The sequence below is a fragment of the Hemiscyllium ocellatum genome, chromosome 44 (genome assembly GCF_020745735.1).
Source record: "Hemiscyllium ocellatum isolate sHemOce1 chromosome 44, sHemOce1.pat.X.cur, whole genome shotgun sequence".
NCBI lineage: Eukaryota > Metazoa > Chordata > Chondrichthyes > Orectolobiformes > Hemiscylliidae > Hemiscyllium > Hemiscyllium ocellatum.
Window position 1 is genome coordinate 1,206,839 of NC_083444.1, and position 12,698 is coordinate 1,219,536.

The 12,698-nt window shown below is 53.0% G+C and overlaps 1 protein-coding gene across 1 annotated transcript in view; it reads left to right on the forward strand.

Annotated features, from left to right (window-relative positions):
• Positions 1–12,698, forward strand: part of LOC132835293 (disks large homolog 4-like) — a 71,536-nt gene that overhangs the window by 25,760 nt on the left and 33,078 nt on the right. Inside the window, exons 2-3 of the mRNA XM_060854713.1 lie at positions 8,672–8,725; positions 9,807–9,857. Coding sequence (XP_060710696.1) covers positions 8,672–8,725; positions 9,807–9,857 — 105 coding nt within the window. The remainder of the gene's footprint in view (positions 1–8,671; positions 8,726–9,806; positions 9,858–12,698) is intronic.

Consider the following 12,698-nt stretch of genomic DNA (forward strand, 5'->3'; position numbering starts at 1 on the left):
TGCCCACTCCCTCAGCACTGAACCCCTGACAATGCCCACTCCCTCAGCACTGACCCTCTGACAGTGCCCACTCCCTCAGCACTGACCCTCCGACAGTGCCCACTCACTCAGCCCTGACCCTCCGACAGTGCCCACTCCCTCAGCCCTGACCCTCCGACAGTGCCCACTCCCTCAGCACTCTTAAGTGTACCAGTTTCTGGAATGGGATCGCAACCTGGTGACCTCCTGCCCCGTTATGGGTAACATTGGGCTGAGCAAGTGGACTGAGGGTAAAGCGAGCAGGACCTCGGACATAAACCACAGGGACTCGCTGTTGGTGCCGTTAACATATCAGCAGCTTTGTGAGGTCAGGCTCATTGTCCGTAGATTGTAAGGTGTTCATCAGCGAGTGAGCGAACACACTCATATTCCGAGTTCTACCGACTGATTTGCAGATTGTGAATTTGTCTAGCTGTCATGAATCAGAATGTGGCACCGAGCGCCATTAGGTTGTGATCGATGCTTCCACGGTTGGGAAATATTAGTGATGAGAGTCAGTTGGAGAGTTTGGGACTGTTCTGTTTGGAGAGGTGGGGTGGTGGGGAGGGGGGTGGTGGGGAGATCTGATGGAGGTTTTCAGGGTGGTCAGTGACCTGGACAGAGTAAATCAGGCGAAGCTGTTCCTGCCCAGAAAGGGAACAGTAACAAGGGGGATGTCAGCTTGAAGTGGTGTGCTGGAGAAGCAACACTGATGGTCCTGAGGGATTACAGACAGAGAGGTGTACAGCACGGAAACCCGTCCATGCTGACCAGATATATCCGAAACCGATCTCATCCCATTTACCAACACTTGGCCTATATCCCTCTCAGGTTCCTTCCTCAGGTTAACTGAGTCTAAAGCTACAGGGCACAGGTTTAAGGGGAAAGATTTAACAGAAGCAACTTTTTCACATACCCAGAGGGTGGTACGTGTTTGGAATGAGTTGCCAGAGGATGTGGTGGAGGCTGGTACAATTAAAACATTTTGGATGGGTTTATGAATAGGAAGGGTTTGGAGGGATACGGGCTGGGTGCTGGCAGGTGGGACTAGTTTGGGCTGGGATATCTGGGTAGGCATGGACGGGTTGGGCCGAAAGGTCTGTTTCCGTGCTGTACATCTCTGTGACTCTCTGAGTGATGGAAAAGTCCTGTCACAGGATTGAAAATGGTGAGGGGTTTGGCCAGAAGCCGTAGTTTTATGGGAGCCCCCGTACCTGAAAGGAAAGCCAGAACCCAGGGCTCTGTATGCGCTGATACAGGGGGTTGCTGTGACTGGATCTCTCAGTCCCTGAAATGAGGGTGCCATGCAGCGATCCTTTTGAGTCAGCCTGGGAAAAACTCACGTGTGACAGATTACATTAGAGGAGACTGTGGAAGGGTTGAAATGTGTGTTCTCTCGCTCTTGGTTTCTATGATCTCACGGCTCATGTGGAGTACCGGCGCTAGCACAGACTCGTCGGTCCAAATGGCCTCCTCTTGTGCTGTGGGACCGATGTAATTAGTCCCTTATGAGAAGGTGCATCCTACACCAGAAGGTTGCTGGGCCCTGTTTGGGGAGTTGGATGTGGATATTTCTGGCTCGAGTAAAAAATGAGGTCTGCAGATGCTGGAGATCACAGCTGAAAATGTGTTGCTGGTCAAAGCACAGCAGGTTAGGCAGCATCTCAGGAATAGGGAATTCGACGTTTCGAGCATAAGCCCTTCATCAGGAATATTTCTGGCTCCAACACTAGTGTATCTGTAAAGTACACACTGGTTTGGGAACAAGGTGTTGCTGATCTGCTAATTGCTTGATACACTCTCATTCCACTTTCACATCAGCACGGCTTTCAGAGCGTTCTGTCCAAAGTCCTCCTCTCACACTTTGAAGAGAATTGGTGTACATTTGGAGTCCGTTAGCACATTTCAGCGAGACAGATCTCACCTGAGCACATCCTGGAATTTAAATACGCTGAATGAAATATCTAAAAGGCTGGTCTCACTGATGGCGACTCCTAGATTCTGATAAAACCCTCCGGGGGTCACAGTGTCCTGGAGGGAAGGGAATCTGCTGTCCCTGCCCAGTCTGGCCTCTGCAATACCCCTGATCCACAGCAACGGGTTTCAGTCTTCACTGCTGGTTGGCATGAAAACAGAAGTTGCTGGAAAAGCTCAGCAAGTTTGGCAGCATCTTTGCAGACAAATCAAAGTTACCATTTCAGTTCTGAGCGAGTGTGGCCAGACCTGAAGCATTCGTTTTGATTTCCCTTCCCAGACACTGCCAGACCGACTGGCTTTTCGAGCAACTTCTGTGTTTCTTTCTGACTGACAGACCCAGAGTTCTTTCAGTTTTTATTTCCTGTAGTGCCCGCTGGAATAGTTGAGCGAGCCAGAAAGATGTGTTGAGGAAGGCAGCGAACACAGCGGCTCACGGAACAGAGGGAGGGGACAGAAACACTGGCCCCATCAACAATTCACACCCCCCCGTGAACAGAGAAAAGGAAGGTTCAATGCTATCTTCAGCAATGTCAAATAAATTACAGAGGGTCAGTGCTGAGGGAGTGGGCACTGTCGGAGGGTCAGTGCTGAGGGAGTGCCGCACTGTCGGAGGGTCAGTGCTGAGGGAGTGCCGCACTGTCGGAGGGTCAGTGCTGAGGGAGTGCCGCACTGTCGGAGGGTCAGTGCTGAGGGAGTGGGCACTGTCGGAGGGTCAGTGCTGAGGGAATGCCGTACTGTCGGAGAGTCAGTGCTGAGGGAGTGGGCACTGTCGGAGGGTCAGTGCTGAGGGAGTGCCGCACTGTCGGAGGGTCAGTGCTGAGGGAGTGCCGCACTGTCGGAGGGTCAGTGCTGAGGGAGTGCCGCACTGTCGGAGGGTCAGTGCTGAGGGAGTGCCGCACTGTCGGAGGGTCAGTGCTGAGGGAGTGCCGCACTGTCGGAGGGTCAGTGCTGAGGGAGTGGGCACTGTCGGAGGGTCAGTGCTGAGGGAATGCCGTACTGTCGGAGAGTCAGTGCTGAGGGAGTGGGCACTGTCGGAGGGTCAGTGCTGAGGGAGTGCCGCACTGTCGGAGGGTCAGTGCTGAGGGAGTGCCGTACTGTCAGAGGGTCAGTGCTGAGGGAGTGCCGCACTGTCGGAGGGTCAGTGCTGAGGGAGTGGGCACTGTCGGAGGGTCAGTGCTGAGGGAGTGCCGCACTGTCGGAGGGTCAGTGCTGAGGGAGTGGGCACTGTCGGAGGGTCAGTGCTGATGGAGTGCCGCACTGTCGGAGGGTCAGTGCTGAGGGAGTGGGCACTGTTGGAGGGTCAACCTCAACCTGCACATCTTTGTGACTGTGGGAGGAAACCCACGCAGACACGGGAGAACGTGCAAACTCCACACAGACAGTCTCCCGAGGGTGGGAATTGAACCCGGGTCCCTGGTGCTGGGAGGCAGCAGCGCTAACCACTGAGCCACCATGTCACCCATTGAGTCCTTTTGTCTAATTAAGGCCGAGTTCCTAGATTCTTGATCAATCAGGGAATTAAAGGCAGGAACGATGGGAAAAGGGCAGGAGAGTGAACATGAGGAATGTTGGATCAGTATGACCCTGTTGAAAGGCAGAGCCATGGATTTACAAAGCCTCCAATAACTTAGCCAGCAGGAGGGAGGGTCTGACCCTGCCAGCCGACGGTACCCTCCCAGGGCCGGTGTTAGCATGAATTCCGTCAGTGAAACGGTCCCCTCATGCTGCCAGGGCCTGCTGGGTTCAGGATGGCATTGACATGCTTCTTCTATACCATCCACACTGACACACCAGCAGGAGGGAACAACGGGCTCTGGGGAGGTTCAAAAGGCACTTGCCTTTCTCTGGCACCTCTGACCAGTCCAGGATTCCCGTCAGAATCTCACAGACAGAAAGAAACTTGTGGAGGTCCCCTCGCTGTTGCAATTGAATTAGCAGCGAATTGTACTCCCAGCCACAGCCCAACAACAGCACCGGGATTACCAGCAGTGGGCCTGTTGGGTGTGATGAATATTAACAACATGACAGTGAGGAGAAGGCTTCAACTCAGCAGCCATGGGTCTCAAGAGCCCCAGAGCGCCTGGGGAGATGGGGTCATGGTTTAAGCTGAAAGGTACCCCCTCCTGACAGCTCAATTGTACATCATGTCAGTTTCTGCAGATACAGGGGTGTGTGAGCGAGAGAGAGGGGGGGGGTGAGAGAGACCTCCCCAGATACAGGGGTGTGTGAGCGAGAGAGAGAGGGGGGGTGAGAGAGACCTCCCCAGATACAGGGGTGTGTGTGAGAGAGAGGGGGTGAGAGAGACCACCCCAGATACAGGAGTGTGAGAGAGAGAGAGAGGGGGTGAGAGAGACCTCCCCAGGTACAGGAGTGTGTGTGAGAGAGAGGGGGGTGAGAGAGACCACCCCAGATACAGGAGTGTGAGAGAGAGAGAGAGGGGCTGAGAGAGACCTCCCCAGGTACAGGAGTGTGTGTGAGAGAGAGGGGGGTGAGAGAGACCACCCCAGATACAGGAGTGTGAGAGAGAGAGAGAGGGGGTGAGAGAGACCTCCCCAGGTACAGGAGTGTGTGTGAGAGAGAGGGGGGTGAGAGAGACCTCCCCAGGTACAGGAGTGTGTGTGAGAGAGAGGGGGTGAGAGAGACCACCCAGATACAGGAGTGTGAGAGAGAGGGGGGGGTGAGAGAGACCTCCCAGATACGGGAGTGTAGGAAGACAGTTAGAGCGACCTGCTGAGATACAGGAGTGTGGGGAAGATGGTTGAGGGACTCTTTCTGGGATCTGGGGGAACATGTAAGTTTTAAATTACCTCATGACTTGTCAAATTGCCAGAAGCTGTGTGTGGGGAGCTGGGGTTGGATTTCGCAGCAGAACACAAGAAACACAATGAATTTCCCAGCATCTGCACTGAACCTTGGCAGGTCGTAATTTTCATCAACAGCTGATGTTGTGTTTGATTAAAAAGTGCGAAGTGTATAATAATAGGGTAGGTGTCCAAGTCCTCCAATCACCACTCACCCCGTCACAGCAGGAGGAACCAGAACACTTTGTTTCCTCTATTTCTCTTGAATAATTGAGTGAACAGCTTTAGAAAGATGATATAAAAATATACAAGGGAACACAGCTATTGTTTTCTCTTAAAGGAGCCAGCCTTATCCATCAGCTCCTTGTGGGTACACTGCACCCATTTCTGCTCAATGCTATTCCAATATCAGCTCTCTGTGACAGCAAGGTGGGACCCAGAGACTGGACAGCTGAATCTCTGTGTTTGTGTGTGTGTATGTGTGTGTGTGTGTGTTTATGTCTGTGTGTGTGTATGTCTGTGTGTGTGTGTTTATGTCTTTGTGTGTATGTCTGTGTGTGTGTGTGTCTGTGTGTGTTTATGTCTGTGTGTGTGTGTGTGTCTGTGTGTTTATGTCTGTGTGTGTATCTGTGTCTGTGTGTGTCTATGTGTGTCAGTGTGTTTATGTCAGTGTGTGTGTCTGTGTATGAGTGTATGTGTGTCAATGTGTTTGTGTATGTCTGAGTGTGTGTGTGCGTGTGTGTGCCTGTGTGTATGTCTTAGAGTTTGTGTGTGAGAGTGCTTCTGTGTGTTATGTGTGTGTATGTGTCTGTGTGAGATTGTGTGCATCTGTGTGTGAGTGAGTGAGTCTGTGTGTCTCCCTGTGTGTGTGAGTGAGTGTGAGAGTCTGTGTGTTTGCCTGTGTGTGTATCTGTGTGTGAGTGTATGAGAGTCTCTGTCTCTCCCTGTGTGTGTGTATCTGTATGTGTGTGAGTCTGAGTGTCTCCCTGTGTGTGTGAGTGAGAGTGTGTCTGTGTGAGGGTGTGTGTCTGTGTGAGGGAGTGTGTCTGTGTGAGGGGTGTGTGTCTGTGTGAGGGGGTGTGTCTGTGTGAGGTGTGTGTCTGTGTGAGGGTGTGTCTGTGTGAGGGGGTGTGTCTGTGTGAGGGTGTGTCTGTGTGAGGGGTGTGTGTCTGTGTGAGGGGGTGTGTCTGTGTGAGGGTGTGTGTCTGTGTGAGGGGTGTGTGTCTGTGTGAGGTGTGTGTCTGTGTGAGGGTGTGTGTCTGTGTGAGGGGTGTGTGTCTGTGTGAGGGTGTGTGTCTGTGTGAGGGGTGTGTGTCTGTGTGAGGGTGTGTGCCTGTGTGAGGGGTGTGTGTGTGAGGATGTGTGTCTGTGTGAGGGGTGTGTGTCTGTGTGAGGTGTGTGTCTGTGTCAGGGGGTGTGTCTGTGTGAGGGTGTGTGTCTGTGTGAGGGTGTGTGTCTGTGTGAGGGTGTGTGCCTGTGTGAGGGGTGTGTGTCTGTGTGAGGGTGTGTGTGTGTGAGGATGTGTGTCTGTGTGAGGGGTGTGTGTCTGTGTGAGGTGTGTGTCTGTGTCAGGGGGTGTGTCTGTGTGAGGGGTGTGTGTCTGTGTGAGGGTGTGTGTCTGTGTGAGGGGGTGTGTCTGTGTGAGGGTGTGTGTGTGTGAGGATGTGTGTCTGTGTGAGGGGTGTGTGTCTGTGTGAGGTGTGTGTCTGTGTCAGGGGGTGTGTCTGTGTGAGGGGTGTGTGTCTGTGTGAGGGGTGTGTGTCTGTGTGAGGGTGTGTGCCTGTGTGAGGGGTGTGTGTCTGTGTGAGGGTGTGTCTGTGTGAGGATGTGTGTCTGTGTGAGGGGTGTGTGTCTGTGTGAGGGTGTGTGTCTGTGTGAGGGGGTGTGTCTGTGTGAGGGTGTGTGTGTGTGAGGATGTGTGTCTGTGTGAGGGGTGTGTGTCTGTGTGAGGGGTGTGTGTCTGTGTCAGGGTGTGTGTCTGTGTGAGGGGGGGTGTCTGTGTGAGGGGGTGTGTCTGTGTGAGGTGTGTGTCTGTGTGAGGGTGTGTGCCTGTGTGAGGGGTGTGTGTCTGTGTGAGGGAGTGTGTGTCTGTGTGAGGGGTGTGTGTCTGTGTCAGGGGGTGTGTCTGTGTGAGGGTGTGTGTCTGTGTGAGGGGGGGGTGTCTGTGTGAGGGGGTGTGTCTGTGTGAGGGTGTGTATGAGAGGGCTGTCTGTTTGATTATGAGTGTGGATGTGAGAGAGGATCCATCTCCTGTAAACACAAGGCCATCCAAGGCCCCTACCCCTGTGTTTGAACTTGCTGGGACACAGCCCTTCTCGCCTGTTCTGCTCCTCAACAAGATAATTGCCGATCTGGTCTCACCCCATTAACCTGCCTTGGGCCCATGTCGCTTAATATCCTTGTTTAACAAACATGTGTTGATCCCTGATTTAAAATTAACAATGGAGCCAGCATCCATTGCAGTTTGTGAAAGAGAGTTCCGGACCTCTGTCACCGTTAGTGTGTGCAGAAGGGCTGCCTAAAATTTCTCCTGCGTGGTCTGGCCCTAATGCTCAGACCCTGCCTCTTGTTCAAGAACCCCCTATCAGTGGAAATAGTTTATCTTTATCCACCCCGTCTTTTCCTGTCCATATCTTGAAGGCTAAAATTCAAGAGAATATGAGGCCTTGTTTGTGTCTCACTCCCCATAAACCAATCCCCTCAGATCCAGGTATCATTTTGCTGCTTTTTCACATTGGCTCCTCTCCAAAAAAGTGTCCCACTTAAAACCCTCCACGGTTACATTCACAAGGGGGTGTGACATCCGTCGAGGGACAGATGTTGGCACTGGGGAAAACTCTCAAAGCAAAGCAAAAGTCCCGTGGGCGCTGGAGATCTGAAATGAAAAAAAGAATACAGTCACAGAAAATGCTGGATGAACTCAGCAAGTTCGACAGTATCTGTGATTCCAATCTGCTCTGAATGAAAGAGGGCTGGAGATAATGTTTTTTAAGGTGTTGACGGAGGGAGAGGAGGAAAACATGGTGATGGTGCTCCAGAGCAGAAGGCAATGGGAGTGAGAACAGTAATAGAGGAGAGATATAGATGTGAAATAGGTGTTAAAGGCAGGAAGTGGGTCAGCTGCGCTCAACTTTCACCCACTCCACATCCTATGTTATACTGTGCCAGAGTAAAGTTATCTTACAGTCACGTGAGCATCAGGGAATTCAGCTCCACAGAATAACCGGATATCATAAACTCCCCATTTCTCTGGATTGCTGACTTGTCTCTCTCTCTCTGTGTCTGTCTGACCATCACCAACAAATTGTTGGATGGTTCTGGGAGGGGAGCCTTCATTCTTTCTGTGGGATGTTGGACTTCCTCACTCTCCCTGAACTGTGTGATGGAGCTGGGCATTTTCAGAGGGGATTGAAACCTGAAGCACACTGCTGTGGGTCTGGGATCACGCCCAGGCCAGACCAGATAAAGGAGTCAGAATTCCTGACCTGAGGATCATCAGTGAAGCAAAATAGATCTGTGGTTCCGATCTCTGGGACTAGCTCTCAATTCCAGATGTTATAAATTGAATTTAAATTCTGCCCATGGTCTTGTGGGTGACATTTGAATGTGTGTTGCCTGTTCTGAAAGAGGGCCACTGGCCCGAGACCTTAACGGTGTGCTTTCTGTGTCGGTACATTCTGGGAGAGCTGCTGAGTTTCTCCAGCAATCTCTTGCTGTGTTGGCAGAGTATCTGCCGGACTATGCGGCTGGTGATATTGCTATGGCACCACGGTTTCCCGAGAGCTCTCCGATCTGAAGCTTCGTGTCCATGACGGTGGTGATTATCCCCGAGAGAGGTTCATCTCTGACGTGATGTCTCTGATCTCTTCCCTCAGGCTAACTCACCCCCAGTGATCGTGAACACAGAGACCCTGGAGGCACCTCCTTACGTAAGTCCTCTTGGCCAGATCAACACCAGAGTGTCAGGGTGTTGCTGAGTTTGAACACGTGTGTGTCAGTGCAGGAATCCTACCCCGGCCTGCTCACTCCAGGAGGCTACACTTCCTAATCCCCGTGCTGAGGTCACACACTGTTTGACCGGTCATCGATTGGCACAGGATTGGAATCGAGGTCCAATCCAGAAGGGAACCTGTGCACAGCCGACCCTCCCAGAGCAGTGTCACCGAGTTGGCCACATGGAGAAATGTTCACCGTGTCCAGGCCCAGTGGGACTGCAGTTTGATCATCCCCACCATGGTGTTCACATCCCTCAGGGCTTTCAACCCCTCCCTATCTCTGTAACCCCCTACACCCCCTCCCTATCTCTGTAACCCCCTACACCCCCTCCCTATCTCTGTAACCCCCTCCAGCCCCTACACCCCCTCCCTATCTCTGTAACCCCTCCCTATCTCTATAACCCCCTACACCCCCTCCCTATCTCTGTAACCCCCTCCAGCCCCTACACCCCCTCCCTATCTCTGTAACCCCCTCCAGCCCCTAAACCCCCTCCCTATCTCTGTAACCCCTCCCTATCTCTATAACCCCCTACACCCCCTCCCTATCTCTGTAACCCCCTCCAGCCCCTAAACCCCCTCCCTATCTCTGTAACGCCCCTCCAGCCCCTACATCCCCTCCCTATCTCTGTAACCCCCTCAAAACACCTACACCCCCTCCCTATCTCTGTAACCCCCTCCAGCCCCTACACCCCCTCCCTATCTCTGTAAACCCCTCCAGCCCCTACACCCCCTCCCTATCTCTGTAACCCCCTCCAGCCCCACTGGCTGCTGCTTTGAGCTGAGAGATTGGAGGTCCATTCCTTTTGCCCCAGTATCCTATCCCCCCTGCTCCAGCAGCCTGGGTCTGGGTGATCTGGTTGGGGTAAAGATGGGAGGCGATGCCCTTTCCCTGTGGGTGGTGTTTGTGTTCGATCACGCTCTGGGCTCTGGGTAAGAGGAGGTTTCTCGCCTCCCCCCGGAGTACGGCCGAGAGCTCGGAGAGAGGAATGTGACGCTGCCTGTTTCTCTCTGACAGATCAATGGCACCGACGGAGAGATTGAATATGAAGAAATTACTCTGGAGCGAGTAAGTGACTGAGCGCCCTTCCTGCCTTCCCACACTGCCCCACTGCCACCCAGCCCCACACATCCCTCTCACACTCCCTCCCTCTCACACTCCCTCCCTCTCACACTCACATCCCTCTCACACTCCCTCCCTCTCACACTCACATCCCTCTCACACTCCCTCCCTCTCACACTCCCTCCCTCTCACACTCACATCCCTCTCACACTCCCTCCCTCTCACACTCACATCCCTCTCACACTCCCTCCCTCTCACACTCCCTCCCTCTCACACTCCCTCCCTCTCACACTCACATCACTCTCACATCACTCTCACACTCACATCACTCTCACACTCCCTCCCTCTCACACTCACATCCCTCTCACACTCCCTCCCTCTCACACTCACATCCCTCTCACACTCCCTCCCTCTCACACTCACATCACTCTCACACTCCCTCCCTCTCACACTCCCTCCCTCTCACACTCACATCACTCTCACATCACTCTCACACTCACATCACTCTCACACTCCCTCCCTCTCACACTCACATCACTCTCACACTCCCTCCCTCTCACACTCACATCACTCTCACACTCCCTCCCTCTCACACTCCCTCCCTCTCACACTCACATCACTCTCACATCACTCTCACACTCACATCACTCTCACACTCCCTCCCTCTCACACTCACATCACTCTCACACTCCCTCCCTCTCACACTCACATCACTCTCACACTCACATCACTCTCACACTCCCTCCCTCTCACACTCACATCACTCTCACACTCACATCACTCTCACACTCCCTCCCTCTCACACTCACATCACTCTCACACTCACATCCCTCTCACACTCACATCACTCTCACACTCCCTCCCTCTCACACTCACATCACTCTCACACTCCCTCCCTCTCACACTCCCTCCCTCTCACACTCCCTCCCTCTCACACTCACATCACTCTCACACTCCCTCCCTCTCACACTCACATCACTCTCACACTCCCTCCCTCTCACACTCCCTCCCTCTCACACTCACATCACTCTCACATCACTCTCACACTCACATCACTCTCACACTCCCTCCCTCTCACACTCACATCACTCTCACACTCCCTCCCTCTCACACTCACATCACTCTCACACTCACATCACTCTCACACTCCCTCCCTCTCACACTCACATCACTCTCACACTCACATCCCTCTCACACTCACATCACTCTCACACTCCCTCCCTCTCACACTCACATCACTCTCACACTCACATCACTCTCACACTCCCTCCCTCTCACACTCACATCACTCTCACACTCACATCCCTCTCACACTCACATCACTCTCACACTCCCTCCCTCTCACACTCACATCACTCTCACACTCCCTCCCTCTCACACTCACATCACTCTCACACTCACATCACTCTCACACTCCCTCCCTCTCACACTCACATCACTCTCACACTCACATCACTCTCACACTCCCTCCCTCTCACACTCACATCACTCTCACACTCCCTCCCTCTCACACTCACATCACTCTCACACTCACATCACTCTCACACTCCCTCCCTCTCACACTCACATCACTCTCACACTCACATCACTCTCACACTCACATCACTCTCACACTCCCTCCCTCTCACACTCACATCACTCTCACACTCCCTCCCTCTCACACTCACATCACTCTCACACTCACATCACTCTCACACTCCCTCCCTCTCACACTCACATCACTCTCACATTCCGTCCCTCTCACACTCACATCACTCTCACACTCTCTCCCTCTCACACTCTCTCCCTCTCACACTCACATCACTCTCACACTCCCTCCCCCTCACACTCACATCACTCTCACACTCCCTCCCTCTCACACTCTCTCCCTCTCACACTCACATCACTCTCACACTCACATCACTCTCACACTCTCTCCCTCTCACACTCACATCACTCTCACACTCCCTCCCTCTCACACTCACATCACTCTCACACTCACATCACTCTCACACTCTCTCCCTCTCACACTCACATCACTCTCACACTCCCTCCCTCTCACACTCACATCACTCTCACACTCTCTCCCTCTCACACTCCCTCCCTCTCACTCACATCACTCTCACACTCACATCACCCTCATACTCCCTCTCTCTCACACTCCCTCCCTCTCACACTCTCTCCCTCTCACACTCACATCACTCTCACACTCCCTCCCTCTCACACTCACATCACTCTCACACTCCCTCCCTCTCACACTCTCTCCCTCTCACACTCACATCACTCTCACACTCACATCACTCTCACACTCTCTCCCTCTCACACTCACATCACTCTCACACTCCCTCCCTCTCACACTCACATCACTCTCACACTCACATCACTCTCACACTCTCTCCCTCTCACACTCACATCACTCTCACACTCCCTCCCTCTCACACTCACATCACTCTCACACTCTCTCCCTCTCACACTCCCTCCCTCTCACTCACATCACTCTCACACTCACATCACCCTCATACTCCCTCCCTCTCACATTCACATCACTCTCACATTCACATCACTCTCACACTCCCTCCCTCTCACATTCACATCACTCTCACACTCCCTCCCTCTCACACTCACATCACTCTCACACTCCCTCCCTCTCACACTCTCTCCCTCTCACACTCACTTCACTCTCACACTCACATCACTCTTACACTCACATCACTCTCACACTCACTTCACTCTCACACTCACATCACTCTCACATCACTCTTACACTCACTTCACTCTCACTCTTACACTCTTGCATCACTGTCACACACATCTCGCTCACACTTACACCTATATCACTCTCGCAGTTGCACTCACTCTTCCACACAC